Source organism: Ranitomeya imitator, chromosome 5 (genome assembly GCF_032444005.1).
Source record: "Ranitomeya imitator isolate aRanImi1 chromosome 5, aRanImi1.pri, whole genome shotgun sequence".
NCBI classification, from domain to species: domain Eukaryota; kingdom Metazoa; phylum Chordata; class Amphibia; order Anura; family Dendrobatidae; genus Ranitomeya; species Ranitomeya imitator.
The window spans coordinates 678,816,260-678,838,935 of record NC_091286.1 but is presented as its reverse complement, the minus strand read 5'-3'; the positions used below and the strand labels follow the sequence as shown (position 1 = coordinate 678,838,935).

The 22,676-nt window shown below is 42.4% G+C and overlaps 1 protein-coding gene across 1 annotated transcript in view; it reads left to right on the top strand.

Annotated features, from left to right (window-relative positions):
* Positions 1-22,676, top strand: part of PKHD1 (PKHD1 ciliary IPT domain containing fibrocystin/polyductin) — a 918,515-nt gene that overhangs the window by 878,981 nt on the left and 16,858 nt on the right. Inside the window, exon 64 of the mRNA XM_069726855.1 lies at positions 17,990-18,148. Within this exon, the coding sequence (XP_069582956.1) occupies positions 17,990-18,148 (159 nt within the window). The remainder of the gene's footprint in view (positions 1-17,989; positions 18,149-22,676) is intronic.

Here is a 22,676-nt window from a genome sequence, read left to right as displayed (position 1 = left end):
AGCAGTGTGTCCCCTATTATTAATAGTGTCAACACTATTCCCCATTATTAATAGTGTCAGCAGTGTGTCCCCTATTATTAATAGTGTCAACAGTATCCCCCATTATTAATAGTGTCAGCAGTGTGTCCCCTATTATTAATAGTGTCAACACTATTCCCCATTATTAATAGTGTCAGCAGTGTGTCCCCTATTATTAACAGTGTCAACACTATTCCCCATTATTAATAGTGTCAGCAGTGTGTCCCCTATTATTAATAGTGTCAACAGTATCCCCCATTATTAACCCCTTCATGACCCAGCCTATTTTGACCTTAAAGACCTTGCCGTTTTTTGCAATTCTGACCAGTGTCCCTTCATGAGGTAATAACTCAGGAACGCTTCAATGGATCCTAGCGGTTCTGAGATTGTTTTTTCGTGACATATTGGGCTTCATGTTAGTGGTAAATTTAGGTCAATAAATTCTGTGTTTATTTGTGATAAAAACGGAAATTTGGCGAAAATTTTGAAAATTTCGCAATTTTCACATTTTGAATTTTTATTCTGTTAAACCAGAGAGTTATGTGACACAAAATAGTTAATAAATAACATTTCCCACACGTCTACTTTACATCAGCACAATTTTGGAAACAAAATTTTTTTTTGCTAGGAAGTTATAAGGGTTAAAATTTGACCAGCGATTTCTCATTTTTACAACGAAATTTACAAAACCATTTTTTTTAGGGACCACCTCACATTTGAAGTCAGTTTGAGGGGTCTATATGGCTGAAAATACCCAAAAGTGACACCATTCTAAAAACTGCACCCCTCAAGGTGCACAAAACCACATTCAAGAAGTTTATTAACCCTTCAGGTGCTTCACAGCAGCAGAAGCAACATGGAAGGAAAAAATGAACATTTAACTTTTTAGTCACAAAAATGATTTTTCAGCAACAATTTTTTTATTTTCCCAATGGTAAAAGGAGAAACTGAACCATGTACGTTGTTGTCCAATTTGTCCTGAGTACGCTGATACCTCATATGTGGGGGTAAACCACTGTTTGGGCGCACGGCAGGGCTTGGAAGGGAAGGAGCGCCATTTGACTTTTTGAATGAAAAATTGGCTGCACTCTTTAGCGGACACCATGTCACATTTGGAGAGCCCCCGTGTGCCTAAAAATTGGAGCTCCCCCACAAGTGACCCCATTTTGGAAACTAGACGCCCCAAGGAACTTATCTAGATGCATAGTGAGCCCTTTAAACCCCCAGGTGCTTCACAAATTGATCCGTAAAAATGAAAAAGTACTTTTTTTTCACAAAAAAATTCTTTTAGCCTCAATTTTTTCATTTTCACATGGACAACAGGATAAAATGGATCCTAAAATTTGTTTGGCAATTTCTCCTGAGTACACCGATACTTCACATGTGGGGGTAAACCACTGTTTGGGCACATGGTAAGGCTCGGAAGGGAAGGAGCGCCATTTGACTTTTTGAATGAAAAATTATCTCCATCGATAGCGGACACCATGTCGCGTTTGGAGAGACCCTGTGTGCTTAAACATTGGAGCTCCCCCACAAGTGACCCCATTTTGGAAACTGGACCCCCCAAGGAACTTATCTAGATGCCTAGTGAGCACTTTAAACCCTCAGGTGCTTCACAAATTGATCCGTAAAAATGAAAAAGTACTTTTTTTTCACAAAAAATTTATTTTCGCCTCAATTTTTTCATTTTCACATGGGCAATAGGATAAAATGGATCCTAAAATTTGTTGAACAATTTCTCCCGAGTACGCCGATACCTCATATGTGGGGGTAAACCACTGTTTGGGCACACGGCAGGGCTCGGAAGGGAAGGCGCGCCTTTTAACTTTTTGAATGGAAAATTAGCTCCAATTGTTAGCGGACACCATGTCGCATTTGGAGAGCCCCTGTGTGCCTATGCAATGGAGCTCCCCCACAAGTGACCCCATTTTGGAAACTAGACCCCCCAAGGAACTTATCTAGATGCATACTGAGCACTTTAAACCCCCAGGTGCTTCACAGAAGTTTATAATGCAGAGCCATGAAAATAAAAAATAATTTTTCTTTTCTCAAAAATGATGTTTTAGCCTGGAATTTCCTATTTTGCCAATGGTAATAGGAGAAATTGGACCACAAATGTTGTTGTCCAGTTTGTCCTGAGTATGCAGATACCCCATATGTGGGGGTAAACCACTGTTTGGGCGCACGGCAGGGCTCAGAAGGGAAGGCACGCCATTTGGCTTTTTAAATGGAAAATTATCTCCAATCATTAGCGGACACCATGTCGCGTTTGGAGAGCCCCTGTGTGCCTAAACATTGGAGATCCCCCACAAATTACCCCATTTTGGAAACTAGACCCCCAAAGGAACTAATCTAGATGTGTAGTGAGCACTTTGAACCCTCAAGTGCTTCACAGAAGTTTATAACGCAGAGCCATGAAAATAAAAAAAAAAAATTATTTTCTCAAAAATGAATTTTAGCCCGCAATTTTTTATTTTCCCAAGGGTAACAGGAGAAATTTGACCCCAAAAGTTGTTGTCCAGTTTCTCCTGAGTACGCTGATACCCCATATGTGGGGGTAAACCACTGTTTAGGCACATGCCGGGGCTCGGAAGTGAAGTAGTGACGTTTTGAAATGCAGACTTTGATGGAATGCTCTGCGGGCGTCACGTTGCGTTTGCAGAGCCCCTGATGTGGCTAAACAGTAGAAACCCCCCACAAGTGACCCCATTTTGGAAACTAGACCCCGAAAGGAACTTATCTAGATGTGAGGTGAGCACTTTGAACCCCCAAGTGCTTCACAGAAGTTCATAACACAGAGCAGTGAAAATAATAAATACGTTTTCTTTCCTCAAAAATAATTTTTTAGCCCAGAATTTTTTATTTTCCCAAGGGTTACAGGAGAAATTGGACCACAAAAGTTGTTGTCCAGTTTCTCCTGAGTACGCTGATACCCCATGTGTGGGGGTAAACCACTGTTTGGGCAGACGTGGGGGCTCAGAAGGGAAGTAGTGACTTTTGAAATGCAGACTTTGATGGAATGGTCTGCGGGCGTCACATTGCGTTTGCAGAGCCCCTGGTGTGCCTAAACAGTAGAAACCCCCCACAAGTGACCGCATTTTGGAAACTAGACCCCCAAAGGAACTTATCTAGATGTGTGGTGAGCACTTTCAACCCCCAAGTGCTTTACAGAAGTTTATAACGCAGAGCCGTGAAAATAATAAATACGTTTTCTTTCCTCAAAAATAATTTTTTAGCCCAGAATTTTTTATTTTCCCAAGGGTTACAGGAGAGATTGGACCACAAAAGTTGTTGTCCAGTTTCTCCTGAGTACGCTGATACCCCATATGTGGGGGTAAACCACTGTTTAGGCACATGCTGGGGCTCGGAAGTGAAGTAGTGACGTTTTGAAATGCAGACTTTGATGGAATGCTCTGCGGGCGTCACGTTGCGTTTGCAGAGCCCCTGATGTGGCTAAACAGTAGAAACCCCCCACAAGTGACCCCATTTTGGAAACTAGACCCCGAAAGGAACTTATCTAGATGTGAGGTGAGCACTTTGAACCCCCAAGTGCTTCACAGAAGTTCATAACACAGAGCAGTGAAAATAATAAATACGTTTTCTTTCCTCAAAAATAATTTTTTAGCCCAGAATTTTTTATTTTCCCAAGGGTTACAGGAGAAATTGGACCACAAAAGTTGTTGTCCAGTTTCTCCTGAGTACGCTGATACCCCATGTGTGGGGGTAAACCACTGTTTGGGCAGACGTGGGGGCTCAGAAGGGAAGTAGTGACTTTTGAAATGCAGACTTTGATGGAATGGTCTGCGGGCGTCACATTGCGTTTGCAGAGCCCCTGGTGTGCCTAAACAGTAGAAACCCCCCACAAGTGACCGCATTTTGGAAACTAGACCCCCAAAGGAACTTATCTAGATGTGTGGTGAGCACTTTCAACCCCCAAGTGCTTTACAGAAGTTTATAACGCAGAGCCGTGAAAATAATAAATACGTTTTCTTTCCTCAAAAATAATTTTTTAGCCCAGAATTTTTTATTTTCCCAAGGGTTACAGGAGAGATTGGACCACAAAAGTTGTTGTCCAGTTTCTCCTGAGTACGCTGATGCCCCATGTGTGGGGGTAAACCACTGTTTGGGCACACGTGGGGGCTCAGAAGGGAAGTAGTGACTTTTGAAATGCAGACTTTGATGGAATGGTCTGCGGGCGTCACGTTGCGTTTGCAGAGCCCCTGGTGTGCCTAAACAGTAGAAACCCCCCACAAGTGACCCCATTTTGGAAACTAGACCCCCCAAGGAACTTATCTAGATATGTGGTGAGCACTTTGAACCCCCAAGTGCTTCACAGACGTTTACAACGCAGAGCCGTGAAAATACAAAATCATTTTTCTTTCCTCAAAAATGATGTTTTAGCAAGCAATTTTTTATTTTCTCAAGGGTAACAGGAGAAATTGGACCCCAGTAATTGTTGCACAGTTTGTCCTGAGTATGCTGGTACCCCATATGTGGGGGTAAACCACTGTTTGGGCACACGTCGGGGTTCGGAAGTGAGGGAGCACCATTTGAATTTTTGAATACAAGATTGGCTGGAATCAATAGTGGCGCCATGTTGCGTTTGGAGACCCCCTGAAGTGCCTAAACAGTGGAAACCCCTCAATTCTACCTCCAACACACCCCTAACCCTTATCCCAACTGTAGCCGTAACCCTAATCACAACCCTAACCCCAACACACCCCTAACCACAACCCTAACCCCAAAACACCCCTAACCCTAACCACAACCCTAATTCCAACCCAACTCTAAGGTTATGTGCCAACGTTGCGGATTCGTATGAGATTTTTCAGCATCATTTTTGAAAAATCTGCGGGTAAAAGGCACTGCGTTTTACCTGTGGATTTACCGCGGATTTCCAGCAGTTTTTGTGCGGATTCCTATTGAGGAACAGGTGTAAAACGCTGCGGAATCCGCACAAAGAATTGGCATGCTGCGGAAAATACAACGCAGCGTTCCCGCGCGGTATTTTCTGCACCATGGGCACAGCGGATTTGGTTTTCCATATGTTTACATGGTACTGTAAACCCGATGGAACACTGCTGCGGATCCGCAGCGGCCAATCCGCACCGTGTGCACATAGCCTAATTCTAAAGGTATGTGCACACGCTGCGGAAAACGCTGCGGATCCGCAGCAGTTTCCCATGAGTTTACAGTTCAATGTGAACCTATGGGAACCAAAAATCGCTGTACACATGCTGCGGAAAAACTGCACGGAAACGCAGCGGTTTACATTCCGCAGCATGTCACTTCTTTCTGCGGATTCCGCAGCGGTTTTAGAACTGCTCCAATAGAAAATCGCAGTTGTAAAACCGCAGTGAAATGCGCAGAAAAACCGCGGTAAATCCACGATAAATCGGCAGCGGTTTAGCACTGTGGATTTTTCAAATCCGCTGCGGAAAAATCCGCATAGGACCAGAATACGTGTGCACATACCGAAACCCTAACCCTACCCCTAACCCTAACCCTACCCCTAACCCTAGCCCTAACCCTAGCCCTAACCCTAACCCTAACCCTACCCCTAACCCTACCCCTAACCCTAACCCTACCCCTAACCCTACCCCTAACCCTACCCCTAACCCTAACCCTAGTTCTTACCCCAACCTTAGTGAAAAAAAAAAAAATTCTTTATTTTTTTTATTGTCCCTATCTATGGGGGTGACAAAGGGGGGGGGTCATTTACTATTTTTTTTATTTTGATCACTGAGATAGGATATATCTCAGTGATCAAAATTCACTCTGGAACGAATCTGCCGGCCGGCAGATTCGGCGGGCGCACTGCACATGCGCCCGCCATTTTGGAAGATGGCGGCGCCCAGGAAAGAAGACGGACGGACCTCGGGCGGCCAGGTAAGTATAAGGGGGGGGAGATCAGGGCACGGGGGGGGGCGTCGGAGCACGGGGGGGTGGATCGGATCATGGGGGGGGTGGATCGGAACACGGGAGGGAGGATTGGAGCACGGGGAAGGATTGGAGCACGGGGTGAGGGATCGCTGTGCGGGGGGGGTGGATCGGAGCACGGGGGGGGGGTCGCTGTGTGCGGGGGGGGGGGATCGGAGTGCGGGGGGGTTTGATTGCAGCACAGGGGGTGTGATTGGTGCACGGGGAAGCGGACAGGAGGACGGGGGAGCGGAGCACAGGACGGAGGGGAGCGGACCACAGATCGGGGGGCTGGGGGGGCGATCGGAGGGGTGGGGTGGGTGCACATAAGTGTTTCCAGCCATGGCCGATGATATTGCAGCATCGGCCATGGCTGGATTGTAATATTTCACCAGTTTTTTAGGTGAAATATTACAAATCGCTCTGATTGGCAGTTTCACTTTCAACAGCCAATCAGAGCGATCGTAGCCACGAGGGGGTGAAGCCACCCCCCCTGGGCTAAACTACCACTCCCCCTGTCCCTGCAGATCGGGTGAAATGGGAGTTAACCCTTTCACCCGGCCTGCAGGGACGCGATCTTTCCATGACGCATATGCTGCGTCATGGGTCGGAATGGCACCGACTTTCATGACGCAGCGTATGCGTCAAAGGTCGGGAAGGGGTTAATAGTGTCAGCAGTGTGTCCCCTATTATTAATAGTGTCAACAGTATCCCCCATTATTAATAGTGTCAGCAGTGTGTCCCCTATTATTAATAGTGTCAACACTATTCCCCATTATTAATAGTGTCAGCAGTGTGTCCCCTATTATTAATAGTGTCAACACTATTCCCCATTATTAATAGTGTCAGCAGTGTCCCCTATTATTAATAGTGTCAGCAGTATCCCCCATTATTAATAGTGTCAGCAGTGTGTCCCCTATTATTAATAGTGTCAACAGTATCCCCCATTATTAATAGTGTCAGCAGTGTGTCCCCTATTATTAAGTGTCAACAGTATCCCCCATTATTAATAGTGTCAGCAGTGTGTCCTCTATTATTAATTGTCAACAGTATCTCCATTATTAATAGTGTCAGCAGTGTTTCCCCTATTATTAATAGTGTCAACAGTATCCCCCATTATTAATAGTGTCAGCAGTGTGTCCCCTATTATTAATAGTGTCAACAGTATCCCCCATTATTAATAGTGTCAGCAGTGTGTCCTCTATTATTAAGTGTCAACAGTATCCCCATTATTAATAGTGTCAGCAGTGTTTCCCCTATTATTAATAGTGTCAACACTATTCCCCATTATTAATAGTGTCAGCAGTGTGTCCCCTATTATTAATAGTGTCAACAGTATCCCCCATTATTAATAGTGTCAGCAGTGTGTCCCCTATTATTAAGTGTCAACAGTATCCCCCATTATTAATAGTGTCAGCAGTGTGTCCTCTATTATTAAGTGTCAACAGTATCCCCATTATTAATAGTGTCAGCAGTGTTTCCCCTATTATTAATAGTGTCAACAGTATCCCCCATTATTAATAGTGTCAGCAGTGTGTCCCCTATTATTAATAGTGTCAACAGTATCCCCCATTATTAATAGTGTCAGCAGTGTGTCCTCTATTATTAAGTGTCAACAGTATCCCCCATTATTAATAGTGTCAGCAGTGTGTCCTCTATTATTAATAGTGTCAACAGTATCCCCCATTATTAATAGTGTCAGCAGTGTGTCCCCTATTATTAATAGTGTCAACAGTATCCCCCATTATTAATAGTGTCAGCAGTGTGTCCCCTATTATTAAGTGTCAACAGTATCCCCCATTATTAATAGTGTCAGCAGTGTTTCCCCTATTATTAATAGTGTCAACACTATTCCCCATTATTAATAGTGTCAGCAGTGTGTCCCCTATTATTAATAGTGTCAACACTATTCCCCATTATTAATAGTGTCAGCAGTGTGTCCCCTATTATTAATAGTGTCAACACTATTCCCCATTATTAATAGTGTCAGCAGTGTGTCCCCTATTATTAATAGTGTCAACAGTATCCCCCATTATTAATAGTGTCAGCAGTGTGTCCCCTATTATTAATAGTGTCAACACTATTCCCCATTATTAATAGTGTCAGCAGTGTGTCCCCTATTATTAAGTGTCAACAGTATCCCCATTATTAATAGTGTCAGCAGTGTGTCCCCTATTATTAATAGTGTCAACAGTATCCCCATTATTAATAGTGTCAGCAGTGTGTCCCCTATTATTAATAGTGTCAACATTATCCCCCATTATTAATAGTGTCAGCAGTGTCTCCCCTATTATTAATAGTGTCAACACTATTCCCCATTATTAATAGTGTCAGCAGTGTGTCCCCTATAATTAATAGTGTCAACACTATTCCCCATTATTAATAGTGTCAGCAGTGTGTCCCCTATTATTAATAGTGTCAACACTATTCCCCATTATTAATAGTGTCAGCAGTGTGTCCCCTATTATTAATAGTGTCAAGAGTATTTTTAATAGTGCCAGCAGTGTCCCCCATTATTAATAGTGTCAAGAGTATGTCTCCCATTATTAATAGTGCCAGCAGTGTGTCCCCCGTTATTAATAATGTCAACAGTTTGTCCCCATTAATAATAATGTCAAGAGTATGTCCCCCAGTTATTACCGTGTCAGCAGTGTCTCCCATTATTTATGTCAGCAGTATGTTCTCATTTTTAATCATGCCAGCAGTGTGCCCCCCATTATTAATAGTGTCAGCACTATGTTCTCATTATTAAGTGTCAGTAGTAATGAGCGAGTATACTCGTTGCTCAAGATTTCCCGAATACTCGGGGAGTCTCCGAGTATTTGTTAGTGCTCGGAGATTTAGTTTTTGTTGATGCAGCTGAATGATTTACATCTGATAGCCAGCATAAGTACATGTGGGGGTTGCCTGGTTGCTAGGGAATCCCCACATGTAATCAAGCTGGCTAACAGATGTAAATCATTCAGCTGCAGTGATGAATCTCCGAGCACTAAAAAATACCCGGAGGACACCCAAGCGTGCTCGGGAGTTCTCGAGTAACGAGTATACTCACTCATCACTAAGTGTCAGCAGTGTGTCCCCCATTTTTAATAGTGTCAACAGTATCCCCCATTATTAGTAGTGTTAGAAGTGTGTCCCTCATTATAATTATTATTATTATTATTATTTATATAGCACCATTAATTCCATGGGGCTGTACATGAGAAAGGGGTTACATCAAAATACAAATATCACTTAAAGTAAATTACCAATGACAGACTGGTACAGAGGGGCGAGGACCCTGCCCTTGCGGGCTTACATTCTACAGGATTATGGGGAAGGAGACAGTAGGTCGAGGGTTGCAGTAGCTCCGATGGTGTTGAGGTGGCCGTGTGAGGTGGCCGTGTGGTCATTACAGGTGGTAAGCTTTCTTGAAGAGATGGATTTTCAGGTTTCTTTTGAAGGATCCAAATGTGGTGGATAACCGGACGTGTTGGGGTACAGAATTCCAGAGGATGGGTGATATTCGGGAGAAGTCTTAGAGGCGATTGGGTGAGGAGCGAATAAGCATGGAGGAGAGAAGGAGGCCTTGGGAGGACCGGAGATTACGTGAGGGAAGATATTGAGAGATTAGTTTGGAAATATATGGAGGAGAAAGGTTATGGATGGCTTTGTAGGTCAGTATTAGTTGAAACTGGATACGCTGGGAAATTGGGAGCTAGTGAAGGGATTTGCAAAGAGGGGAAGCAGGAGTGTAGCGAGGAGAGAGATTAATTAGTCGAGCAGCAGAGTTAAGGATGGACTGGAGAGGTGCGAGAGTGTTAGAAGGTAGGACACAGAGGAGGATGTTGCAGTAGTCGAGGCGGGAGATGATTAGGGTGTGCACAAGCATTTTGGTAGAGTGAGGGTTGAGGAAAGGACGGATTCTGGAAATATTTTTGAGCTGAAGGCGACAGCGACAGGAGGTTGCAAGAGCTTGGATGTGCGTTTTGAAGGACAAGGCAGAGTCAAGGGTTACTCCAAGGCAGCGAATTTCGGGAACAGGGTAAAGTGTGATTTCATTTATTTTGATAGATAGATCAGTTAGGGAAGATATACGAGATGGATGAAAGATAATTAGTTCAGAATTGTCCACATTGAGTTTGAGGAAGTGAGAGGAGAAGGAGAATATGGCTGATAGATACTCTGGGATTCTGGAGAGCAGACAGGTGACATCTGGGCCACAGAGGTAGAACTAAGTGTCATCAGCATAGAGGTGGTACTGGAATCCATGGGACTTTATGAGTTGTCCCAGGCCAAGGGTATAGATTGAGAAGAGTAGGGGTCCTAGGACAGAGCCTTGGGGGACTCCAACAGAGAGAGGGTGGGATGAGGAGGTAGCGTGGGAGTGGGAGACGCTAAATGTGCGGTTGGAAAGGTATGAGGAGATCCAATATTAATAATGTCAGCACTCTGCTCCCATTAATAATAGTGTCAGGAGTGTCTTCATTAATAATAGCGCTATGAGTATGTCCCCCATTACGTAAGCAGTGCATCTCTTATTGATAGTGTCAACAGTATGTTCCCAATTATTAATAGTATAAGCAGTGTCCCCATTAGTAAAATTGTCAGCAGTGTGTCTCCATTATTAATAGCGTCAGTCGTGTGACCCCCATTATTAATAGTGTCAGCAGTGTGTCCCCCATTATTAAGTGTCAGCAGTGTGACTCCCAATTGTTAATATTGTCAGTAGTATGTTACCATTATTATTAGTGTCAGCAGTATATTCCCATTATTAATAGTGTTAGCAGTGTGTCCCCCATCATTAATAGTGTCAGGAGTGTGCCCCCATTATTAATATTGTCTTTTTGATTCACAATTTTTGTCCTTTTTACAGTACTTTTTATGGAAAACAGGATGGAATGATGTTATCCAAAACTACAACTTCACAAAAACTAAACAAAAAAATTAAACCCTGACATGTCTTCTCTGTGTCATTTGAAAAAAAAAATAAAGTCTCTCTCATCCTGGAGCATCCTATAGATTCTCATTGGCTGATCTAGTGTTCTACTACACCAATCAGCTATGCACAATTTACCAAAAATTATCACAAGTGGCATAACTAGAATCCTTCGGGCCGTGGTGCAAAATTTGAACCTGATTGCTAATGAGTGTGAAGGTCAGATGTACGGGCCTCTGTGGCGTTCTAGATCCTAGGAAGATATACAGTCATTGTCGAAAGTGTTAAAACACTTGAAATTGTTCCAGAAAATCAATTATTACTCCCAAAAAATTATTGAATTACTGCAATTATACATGTTTGTTATACACATGTTTATTTCCTTTGTGTGCATTGGAACAACACACAAAAAAACAGCTATTTGGACATAATTTCACACAAAACCCCCAAAATGGGCAAAATTTTTGGCACCCTCAATATTTAGTTGCACACCCTTTCGAATAATAACAGCAATCAATCGCTTCCTATAACAATCAACAAAATTCTTACACCCCCCAACTGGAATTTTGGATCACTCTTTTTTTGCAAACTGCTCGCGGTCTCTCATATGTGAAGGCGTCTTCTCCGAACAGCAATTTTCAGATCTCTCCACAGGTGTTCAAAGGGATTTAGATCCAGAATCATTGCTGCCACTTCAGAACTCTCCAGCACTTTGTTTCCATCCATTTCTGGGGGCTTCTTGAACTATGTGTGGGACATTGTCCTGCTGGAAGACCCATGACCTAGGATGCAAAACCAGTTTTCTACATTTGGCACTACATTGTGACCCAAAATCCTTCAGTAACCTTCAGATGCGCTGCACACAGACAAAGCACCCAGTTCCAGAAGCAGCAAGACAACCTCAAAACATCTTTAAGCCTCCACTATATTTGACTGTAGGTACTGTGTTTTGTTCTTTGTAGGCCTCATTCTGTTTTTGGTAAACAGTAGAATAATGTGCTTTACCAAAAAGCTCTATCTTGGTCTCATCTCTTTCCTTGATGGATTTTGGCTTCCTCGCTTACATTTTGTCAAACTGCAGTCAATCTTTTTATGTCTTTGTGTCAGCAGTGGGGTCCTCCTGCCAAAGCGTTTCATTACATTCAAATGTCAGCAGATAGTTCACGCTGACACTGATGCACTCTGAGTCTGCAGGACAGCATGAATTTCTTTGGAACTTGATTGGGGCTGCTTATCTACTAATCATCTTATCCTGCGTTGCAACCTTTCATCAATTTTTCTCTGCTTTCCTCATCCAGGGAAATTAGCAAAAGTGCCATGGGTTGTAAACATCTTGATTATGTTGTGCACCGGAGACAAAGGAACATCCAGATCTCTGGAGATGGACTTGTAACTTTAAGATTATTAATATTTTTCCACAATTTTGGCTCTCAAGTCCTCAGAAGGTTCTCTTCGTCTCTTTCTGTTCTCCATGCTTAGTGTGGCACACACAGACACACAATGCAAAGACTGAGTGAACTACTCCCATTTTTTTTCTTGTTTTAGGTGTGAATTTCAAATTGCCCACACCTGTTACTTGCCACAAGTGAGTTTGAATGAGCACCACATGCTTGAAACAAAGTTTTTACCCACAATTTTGGAAAGATGCTAACAATATGTGCACACAATAATAATAATAATAATAATTTTATTTGTATAGCGCCAACATATTTCACAGCGCTTTACAAATTATAGAGGGGACTTGTACAGACAATAGACATTACAGCATAACAAAAAACACAGTTCAAAACAGATACCAAGAGGAGTGAGGGCCCTGCTCGCAAGCTTACAAACTATGAGGAAGAGGGGAGACACGAGAGGTGGATGGTAACAATTACTTTAGTTAGTCGGGCCAGCCATAGTGTAAGGCTTAGGTGTTCATGTAAAGCTGCATGAACCAGTTAACTGCCTAGTATGTAGCAGTACAGACACACAGGGCTATTAACTGCATAAAGTGTATGAGAACATGATGCGAGGAACCTGATTATTTTTTTTTTTTGAATGGGCCACACAGGGATAGTTAGGTTAATGCGTTGAGGTGGTAGGCCAATCTGAACAAATGAGTTTTTAGGGCATGCTTAAAACTGTGGGGATTGGGGATTAATCGCATTAACCTAGGTAGTGCATTCCAAAGAATCAGAGCAGCACGTGTAAAGTCTTGGAGACGGGAGTGGGAGGTTCTGATTATTGAGGATGCTAACCTGAGGTCATTAGCGGAGTGGAGGGCATGGGTAGGGTGGTAGACTGAGACCAGAGAGGAGATGTAGGGTGGTGCTGAGCCATGGAGTGCTTTGTGGATGAGGGTAATATGTTTGTACTGGATTCTTGAGTGGATGGGTAACCAGTGTAATGACTGGCACAAGGTAGAGGCATCGGTGTAACGGTTGGTGAGGAATATGATCCTGGCAGCAGCATTCAGGACAGATTGGAGCGGGGAGAGTTTGGTAAGAGGGAGGCCGATTAGTAGAGAGTTACAATAGTCCAGACGAGAATGAATAAGTGAAACAGTCAGAGTTTTTGTAGTCAAAAGTAAGAAAAGGGCGAATTCTAGAAATGTTTTTGAGATGCAGATAAGAAGAGCGAGCCAGTGATCGGATGTGGGGGGTGAATGAAAGCTCGGAATCAAGTATGACCCCAAGGCAGCGGGCATGTTGCTTTGCAGTAATGGTGGAACTGCACACGGAGATGGCAATGTCAGGCAAAGGTAGGTTAGTAGAGGGAGAGAACACGAGGAGTTCAGTTTTAGACAGGTTCAGTTTCAGGTAGAGGGAGGACATGATGTTAGAGATAGCGGTAAGACAATCACTGGTGTTTTCTAAAAAGGTCGGTGTGATATCAGGAGAAGAAGTGTATAATTGGGTGTTATCAGCATAGAGATGGTACTGGAAACCAAATCTACTGATTGTTTGTCCAATAGGGGCAGTATACAAAGAGAAGAGGAGGGGGCCTAGGACTGAACCTTGAGGAACCCCAACAGTAAGGGGAAGGTGAGAGGAGAAGGAACCAGCAAAAGATACAGTGAAGGAGCAGTTAGAGAGATAGGAGGAGAACCAGGAGAGAACGGTGTCCTTGAGGCCGATGGAGCGGAGCATAGTGAGGAGGAGCTGATGATCCACAGTGTCGAATGCTGCGGAGAGATCCAAGAGAATTAGCATGGAGTAGTGACCATTAGATTTAGCTGTTAGTAGGTCATTAGAGACTTTAGTGAGGGCAATTTCAGTATAGTGTAAAGAGCGGAAACCAGATTGAAGGGGGTCTAGAAGAGAGTTATCTGAGAGATAGCGGGTAAGACGGGAGTGGACCAGGCGTTCGAGGAGTTTAGAGATGAAGGGAAGATTAGAGACAGGTCTATAATTAGCAGCACAGTTTTGATCGAGGGATGGTTTTTTAAGTAATGGATGTATGATGGCATGCTTAAATGATGAGGGAAAAATACTGGAAGTAAGAGAAAGGTTGAATATTTTTGTTAGGTGAGAGGTGACAGCTGGGGAAAGGGACTGGAGGAGATGTGACGGAATGGGGTCACTGGTGCAAGTGGTTGGGCGAGAAGATGCAAGGAGCCTGATTACTTCTTCTTCTGTAACTGGTTCAAACTCAGAGAGTGAACTAGATGCAGTGGGGGAGGGAGGACAGTGCATGGTATGAAGAGATTGGGAGATGATTTCCTGTCAAATGTGGTCAATTTTTTCTTTGAAGTAATTGGCCAGATCGTCAGCGCAGAGATCTGTGGTTGGGGCCTGCACTCTTGGGTTGAGTAGGGACTGGAAAGTGTCAAAGAGACGTTTAGGGTTATTGGACAGCGAGGTGATGAGGGTGTTGAAATAGGTTTCTGTGGAGAGGTGAAGGGCAGAGTTGTATGTTTTTAGCATGAACTTATAATGGATGAAATCACCATATATTACCACCACATGGTGTCTAAGTATAACCAACATCCAAAATCCACTATGCAAAGACCAATATGCTAATAATACCACATACAAGTTATGAATACCGCCACACCATGAACCAGACCACGTATTACCACCACATTGTTGCGAATAATACCACCATACTGATCATTATCAAAAACCACATTACTAGCACTAATGTTTCCACCAGTGACATTATACACCATAGATTGTATATAGCATATAATGCGAGCAAATCCAGTCACTTATCGGTATTGCATCTGAATGAAGTCATTAATTTTTGCTTTTCTTCTTCATCCAGCACAGACCGCTATGATTTCTTACAGCCAGGACTTGTCTCTCGAAAAAGTAACACACATATATCTATGACTGATCACTTTTACAGCATCCCCCACACTTTTCCCCACTTCTACACTGCCCCAGATGAAGAAATGTGTAAAAGTACCACCCCAATGCCCTGCACAGTACCAATTCCACCATTTTGTTACCCCTATAACACCAGTATCTGCAAAAATATAATATATGACAGTAGTGATATCTCCCTTTGTGACCCCCTCACAGTAGAAATGCCCCCTCTGCGGTCCCAAACCAGTATAATTGCATTTCTCCCCTCTTGTGGCTTCCATGCAATAGTGAAATTACTCTCTGTGGCCCAATTTAGTAATATTCATCTTTGTGATCAAATACAACAGTAACACCCCTTCCCCAGGGGTAATGATACAGTAGTAGGGACACCACAGGGACCATGCAGTAGTAACCTACGCCATTTCTGCCCTTTATGCAGTAATAGCGTCTTCCTTTTATGTCTCAAGACAGTTGGTATCCCTCATTGCGTCTTCATGAATTAAAATTTTAAAAATGTAAGGGCCACATGAAGGAATAATTTAATATCCTGTCCCCCTTTGTGGAGTAATATTCATCTATTCAGGGCCCCCATACAGTAATATTGTCCTCAAATTGGCCTCCTTTAATAATAATGTCCCACAATTGCTACCATAAACTAATAACAATTACTTTAAACCAGAGGGCATGAGTAAAAACACCTAAAGGAAAGAGTATATTGTGCCCAAAATAACTTTATTGTATAAAATAGGAGGTGGCGAGGACATCCTAAAAACCTACAGCTATGTAAGGCCTCCTTAACATATTCATGGCATCCGTTTTTCCACCTACCAGAGACACGTATCCATATGTACCCATTATAACATGTGCGGCTGCGCACATGTGCGTGTTTTCACAGGGACCGTGTGTCCATGTAACACACACATAGACATGTCCGTTTTTTTTCGGCAGCACGGATGACAATAAAATTCTATGAGTCCACGTAAACACGTAAAGCACTTGCATGGCACCTGTGTGACTTCCATGTGTCGTCCGCGTGAAAAGTACTGGAATAGAATGCAGAATGCAATGTGTTGAAAATGTTCAAAGATAGAGATAGATTGATAGATAAATAGATATCTATCACATATATAATTTGTGCCTTGTGTGTGTAGCTTATTGTACATGTATTATCAGAATAAATACATTTCAAAAATGACTTAGGGTTCACCTAGCATTTTTGGTAACCAGCAAAGGTAAAGCAGACAGCTGTGAGCTGATATTATCAGGCTGGGAAGGTCCCTGGTTATTGGACCCTTCCTACCCTAAAAATATCAGCTCACAGCTGCCCAAGAACTGGTGCATCGCATGAGATACTCTAATATTGTACATGTATTATCAGAATACATACATTTAAAAAATGACTTAGGGTTCACCCAGCATTTTTGGTAACCAGCAAAGGTAAAGCAGACAGCTGTGAGCTGATATTATCAGGCTGGGAAGGTCCCTGGTTATTGGGCCCTTCCTACCCTAAAAATATCAGCTCACAGCTGCCCAAGAACTGGTGCATCGCATGAGATACTCTAATATTGTACATGTATTATCAGAATAAATACATTTAAAAAATGACTTAGGGTTCACCCAGCATTTTTGGTAACCAGCAAAGGTAAAGCAGACAGCTGTGAGCTGATATTATCAGGCTGGGAGGGTCCCTGGTTATTGGGCCCTTCCTACCCTAAAAATATCAGCTCACAGCTGCCCAAGAACTGGCGCATCACATGAGATACTCTAATGCTGATGCTTTGGCTTGGCTCTTCCGGACACCATAGTGCATTGGCAATCGGGGAGATTGTAGTTGGGGCAGATGTAAGCTGTGAATAGTCCAGAAACACAGCCAACATCAAGCCCTGGTGTTAGTAATAGAGAGGTTTCTATGAGACACCCCCATCCAGTACTGACCCAGTAAAAAAAAAGAATAACACATGCAAAAAAAACTTTATTTAAATAAACATTTCCCCCATTGTGTAAATCTATACATCAGCTACAGGTCTCTGTGGTTTCTCTATGCCGTGATATATTTCAATTGGCTGGCTCCCTTCTCCCGCCTGCACCTTCTGTGATCATTACACCCTTCGTTATCATGATTTAGCAGTTTGGTTAATGTCTTAAATGCGTGGCTCCGGTATATGCCAGCCAAGAACTCCTAGGATATAGAAACCATACTGTAACTCCAAACACAGAGATTTCATACAAATATTGTTAACCAAAAAGTATCGTTTCTCCTTGCAGAGCATGCCGAGATGAGAAGACTTAAAGCCGCTATGCTCCTCTGGGTAATATGCTAATTATGCAAATTGTCTCTTCAAAGAGGAAGAGTGCTAGAACTCTAGTGCCACCTATTGGAAGTTAGTAATCCTACAAGTCAATGTTGACTCTTTAACGAGCCTTGTCACATGACTTAGGATAAGAGCCAAACCAGATCTCGATTTGCAGACACTGTGTTTCGGGGTACTGCCCCTCGTCAGTGCAAAGTGGAGATCTGGTTTGGCCTCTTATCTTAAGTCATGTGACAAGGCTCGTTAAAGGGTCAACATTGACTTGTAGGATTGTTACCTTCCAATAGGTGGTGCTAGAGTTCTAGCTCTCTTCCTCTCTGAAGAGACAATTTGCATAATTAACATACAAATATTGTATAACAGGTGACTGATTTATAAAATTATTGGAATATTTTCTACAATAAAGTTTTACAAATTTTGCACAATTTTGTAGAATGGTTTTTAAATCATCTTCTTTTTCTCTTTCATGAAAGATACTGAATAAAAATAGAACTTTTTCACACGGACTTTCAACTGTGTTTTTTCTGTAGGTGTGGGGTTATCTATAGAATCCAAAGAGTTCCAAGTTTCCATTTCCCTGAATGGGGATAAAGAAAATATCTTTATGTTGGTCATCCTCAGCTCTGCAGCTTCCGCTATCGTTTTATTCCTTTTTGTTTGTTTTTTCTTCAAAAAGAAGACTGTTGAAAGTGAGTATTACAACTTTACTGTTCTGATCAAATTGCAATTTATTCATTTTTTGTTTATATTTATTCTGACACCATAATTGGCTGCGAGTGCAGGGCTCTTGAGACTCTTGGATGTCTCTATGTACCGGTACTCACACAAATAGATTTTTTCATATAGCTTTACTCGACTGAAGAGGCACATATGAAGATTCCAGAAGAAGGTTTATTTTCAAGTTGAATTCTTGTTGTGCACAAGTACAGTAGGTAAAAAATGCTATTCTGATCGTCTTAACATGGCTGACATACTGGAGGAAGAAGGGAGGGGATACAAATTATATCAGACTGCACATTAAGTATGTTGTACACTTTTTGGGTTCAACTATTTAAGAAAGGCAGAGCAAAGCTACAGATGGTTGCAAAGTGAGTAACCATAGTGGGACGGAGTGGCAAATTAGAGATTGTGCCGCTTTTGTAAAAAAAAAAAAAAACGAGGTTGCATTAGACTATGAACCCATTTGCTTTTTTTTTTTTGTTCACTCTTAGCTTTTAATTTTGCGGTATTCGTTGACCTTTTTTCATCAAATTCTTCAAATTGGCACATGTGGTTCATGAATATAGTGAAAATCAAAAATTATCTCTATTTTTGCCTTTAACCCTTTTAGTATGTTGCACGAAAAAATCCCAGACGTACAAAAAAATCACTCCAAGGGTGAAATTGACTTTAGAAAAAGACTAAAAATATAAGAAAAATAAAAAACAGGTGAAAAACTAAAATAAAAACTAGACAAAACAAGCATAAATGCAATAATGAATGAAGCAAATTTACTTTTTTTTTATTCTGTTCCTCATAAATGCATTCTAAAAGCGTCCACGTTGCGCTATCATTTTTTTTCTATCATAAACTTTTTGGAACAAGTGCAAAACTAATTTAATTGATCATTCATGAGTAAGACGGTATTTATTAATATGTAATTTTTTAATCCTTTTCCAAAATTTAATTTAAAACGAGCTCATGGATTACTCACATGATTACTTTTTTTCATTTTGGTATTTGATATACTTCATCTACTTCTTTTCTCTAAATGATAGGCCAATGGGCATAATATATAGGTATTTTGTTATCCTTCCCCAAAATATAAATCTTTACTGGCATAAACCTAATGGGAATGTCCTAATTTATGCAATACTATTGATTCCAAAATATGAAATGGCTCGAAATAATAGACTTGAAGGAGAAAAGTAGAAAAAATTTAAAAAATACAACTGAAAAAGGGCAGCACCGCCTACCTACCCAGGTCTCTGAACAAATGCAAATCAGGATGCAGCCTACCCATGTTGGAAAACACAGGTGCAAAATACTAAATAGGCCGCCTGTTAGGGTTGGTGGATTGCACTAAAAAATATATAAATTAAGGTGCAATCGCAACCCGGGGTCCACCGTGCAGAGATGTATAACTGCTGCCAGTGTGAACAATGGCGGAACGAAGCAGTGAGCGTTAACCTTAATCAGACTGCGTTAACTCCGCACAGTATGAACGGAACACAGAGTATCAAGCTCAATTACTTCACTGAGAGGTTCTGCACTCAATATGCAGAGTTATATACCCTGTTAAATGTCGAAGGGATGATAGCACATGGGTTGTGCTCGCTCTGCATCTAAACTGTGCCAGTCGCACACAAGAATGAAGCAGATGCAGAGCCAAAGGAGAGAACTAATGTGACGCTAGATGCAAAGCCCTGACGCTTTCCCTGAGAGGTGTAGCCTGAGGCTTGGACTGGCTCTGTAACTCAGCTGTGCTATCTGCACACATGGAGGAAACAGATGGAAAGCCAAGGGGTAGCTACCCAGTCATAACCCTACCGGTCAACGCAAGGACGCTCAGTATCTAGAGCGTCACGTACAAACCGAGTGGTAGAGTATCCACTCACAAACACCACACATGGAGAATCCCAACGCCTAACACAGCCACTCACAAACATCACACATGGAGAATCCCAACGCCTAACACAGCCACTCACAAACATCACACATGGAGAATCCCCAGCAATCAATATAAAAGTCTCGCACTCAACTTCAGTCTCATGGATTACTGAATTTTATTGGTGCAAGGTAGCACTGGAAACGTTTCAGCTCACATGGAGCTTTCATCAGTCACGTGCTGTGCCTTATAACTGTATAACGGACAAGTCCTAAGTTGGTATAGAGTTGGTGCTTGATACAGCCAAGAACGTGGGAGGATAAGACGGTGGTCCTATGTTTAGAATCTAAACTATAGAATAGAGGAGCTTGTACTAATAAGTATTTCTGGAGAGGGCCATGGGCCTAAAGGTGACCAGCAAAAGAGTAGGGGCTTGTATGTATAATGTCCACGGTGGGAGGTGGTAGCCTCCAATCTGACCATAGGCGGAACAGGGGCTGCTGTGAAGAGCCGCCTGGATCTGGGTAGCGTCCCCTGAGACGCGGAGTCCACCGCACGTCCACTGCGGACATTATACATACAAGCCCCTACTCTTTTGCTGGTCACCTTTAGGCCCATGGCCCTCTCCAGAAATACTTATTAGTACAAGCTCCTCTATTCTATAGTTTAGATTCTAAACATAGGACCACCGTCTTATCCTCCCACGTTCTTGGCTGTATCAAGCACCAACTCTATACCAACTTAGGACTTGTCCGTTATACACTTATAAGGCACAGCACGTGACTGATGAAAGCTCCATGTGAGCTGAAACGTTTCCAGTGCTACCTTGCACCAATAAAATTCACTAATCCATGAAACTGAAGTTGAGTGCGAGACTTTTATATTGATTGCTGATGGTTTGGGAACCTAGTCTCTGCACCACATATATAGCAGTGCACACGGTGTTTGTTTGTATACATGGAGAATCCCGACGCCTAACACAGCCACTCACAAACACCACACATGGAGAATCCTGACGCCTAACACAGCCACTCACAACCTACCAGTTCATGGAGGGGATGACTGCTTAGTATATATTTGCACAATAGAGGCCTGTGTAGGGCGCTGTTCACATGTAGGAAATGTATAGTGTGTGGATATCAGACTATTAGTCATGCCCATACTATTCGATTAGGCAGGCTGGCCCGCACTCTCTCAATGCATCCCATGTGATCACCCCTGTATATAAGACCCAGCGAACTGGGCTTGGCTGCACACTGAAAAATAAAGTGCACAAAATACATATAAATATATGAGGTATCGGTCGATATTTTGGCCAAGATATGCAAGGTCGCAACACAACGTCAAGGGTAGTGATGAGCGAGTATGCTCGTTGCTCAGGTGTTCCTGAGCACGCTCTGATGATCTCCGAGTATTTATGACAGCTTGGAGATTTAGTTTTCCTTGCCGCAGCTGGATGATTTATGGCTGCTAGCCAGCCTGAGTACATGTGGTGGTTGCCTGCTTGCTAGGGAATCCTCACATGTAATCGAGCTGTCTAGTAGCCACAAATCATCCAGCTGCGGCAAGGAAAACTAAATCTCCAAGCAGTCATAAATACTTGGAGACCACCCGAGCGTTCTCGGGAAAAACCGAGCAACAAGTACAGTCTCTCATCACTAGTCAAGGGTCCTCACGCTATCGAATCCTATCACTAAACTTGGTAGCGAAACCACAAAAGAGGACTAAAAATCCTCCAAAAATGTGAAAATACAGCTGAAAAAGGGCAGCACCGCTTACCTGCCCAGGTCTCCGAACAAATGCACCAATTTTTTAAAAACATTTTTTTGCCAAAGTAAAATGGACATCACTAACACTGTGACGTATGCTCCCCTAATGCACGAGCTTAGAAATTGCGCTGCGACAATTCTTTTTTTTTTTTGCAAAATAAAAAATCTGCCTCCCTACCTATAATGTTACTTTGTACTATTATTTTTTTTCTAAAACACTTTGATGTCTGCTACTTAATGTGCTTCCTCCCTACTTATAAAGTTACTCTGTGCTAATTACTATTATTCTTTTTTTCTGAAAAAAAAAATCAGACGTCACTAATACTGTAACGTCTGCTACTCTAATGCGCTACCTCTCTTCCTAAGGCTCCTCTGTACTAACTGGAAACTAGAGGATCATTATTTTAGATTAACCTCTTTGGGAATGATTGGTCAGTAAATATTGTTCAGCCACTTAGTGCCAGAGGGGTTAATCAGGAGAGGTGACACCGAGATTACCCCACTCATTGTGACTGCTGTGATTGGCACCACCAATCACAGTACTGCACGTGTTTTTTTGTTTTTTTTTACAACTTTATTGTCACATCACTGTGATTGGCTGGTAAGAATTGATCAGCCAATCACAGCCATCGCTGATTCAGGGGAACAGTCATTGTGTGATGCCGTATGATAACCAGAAATAGTAGCGCCGTATACACACAGCGCTTTGCGGGAACGCAGCTGTTCATCATTTTTGGCGTCATTGGCAATCGAAAACAAGATGTTTGAGTTTAAAATAAGGATTACCCAAAATATTGGACAGTTTTTATCTAATGTGTATGGCCAGTCATACATATTATGTGTCTAGAGATGCTCTTGGAG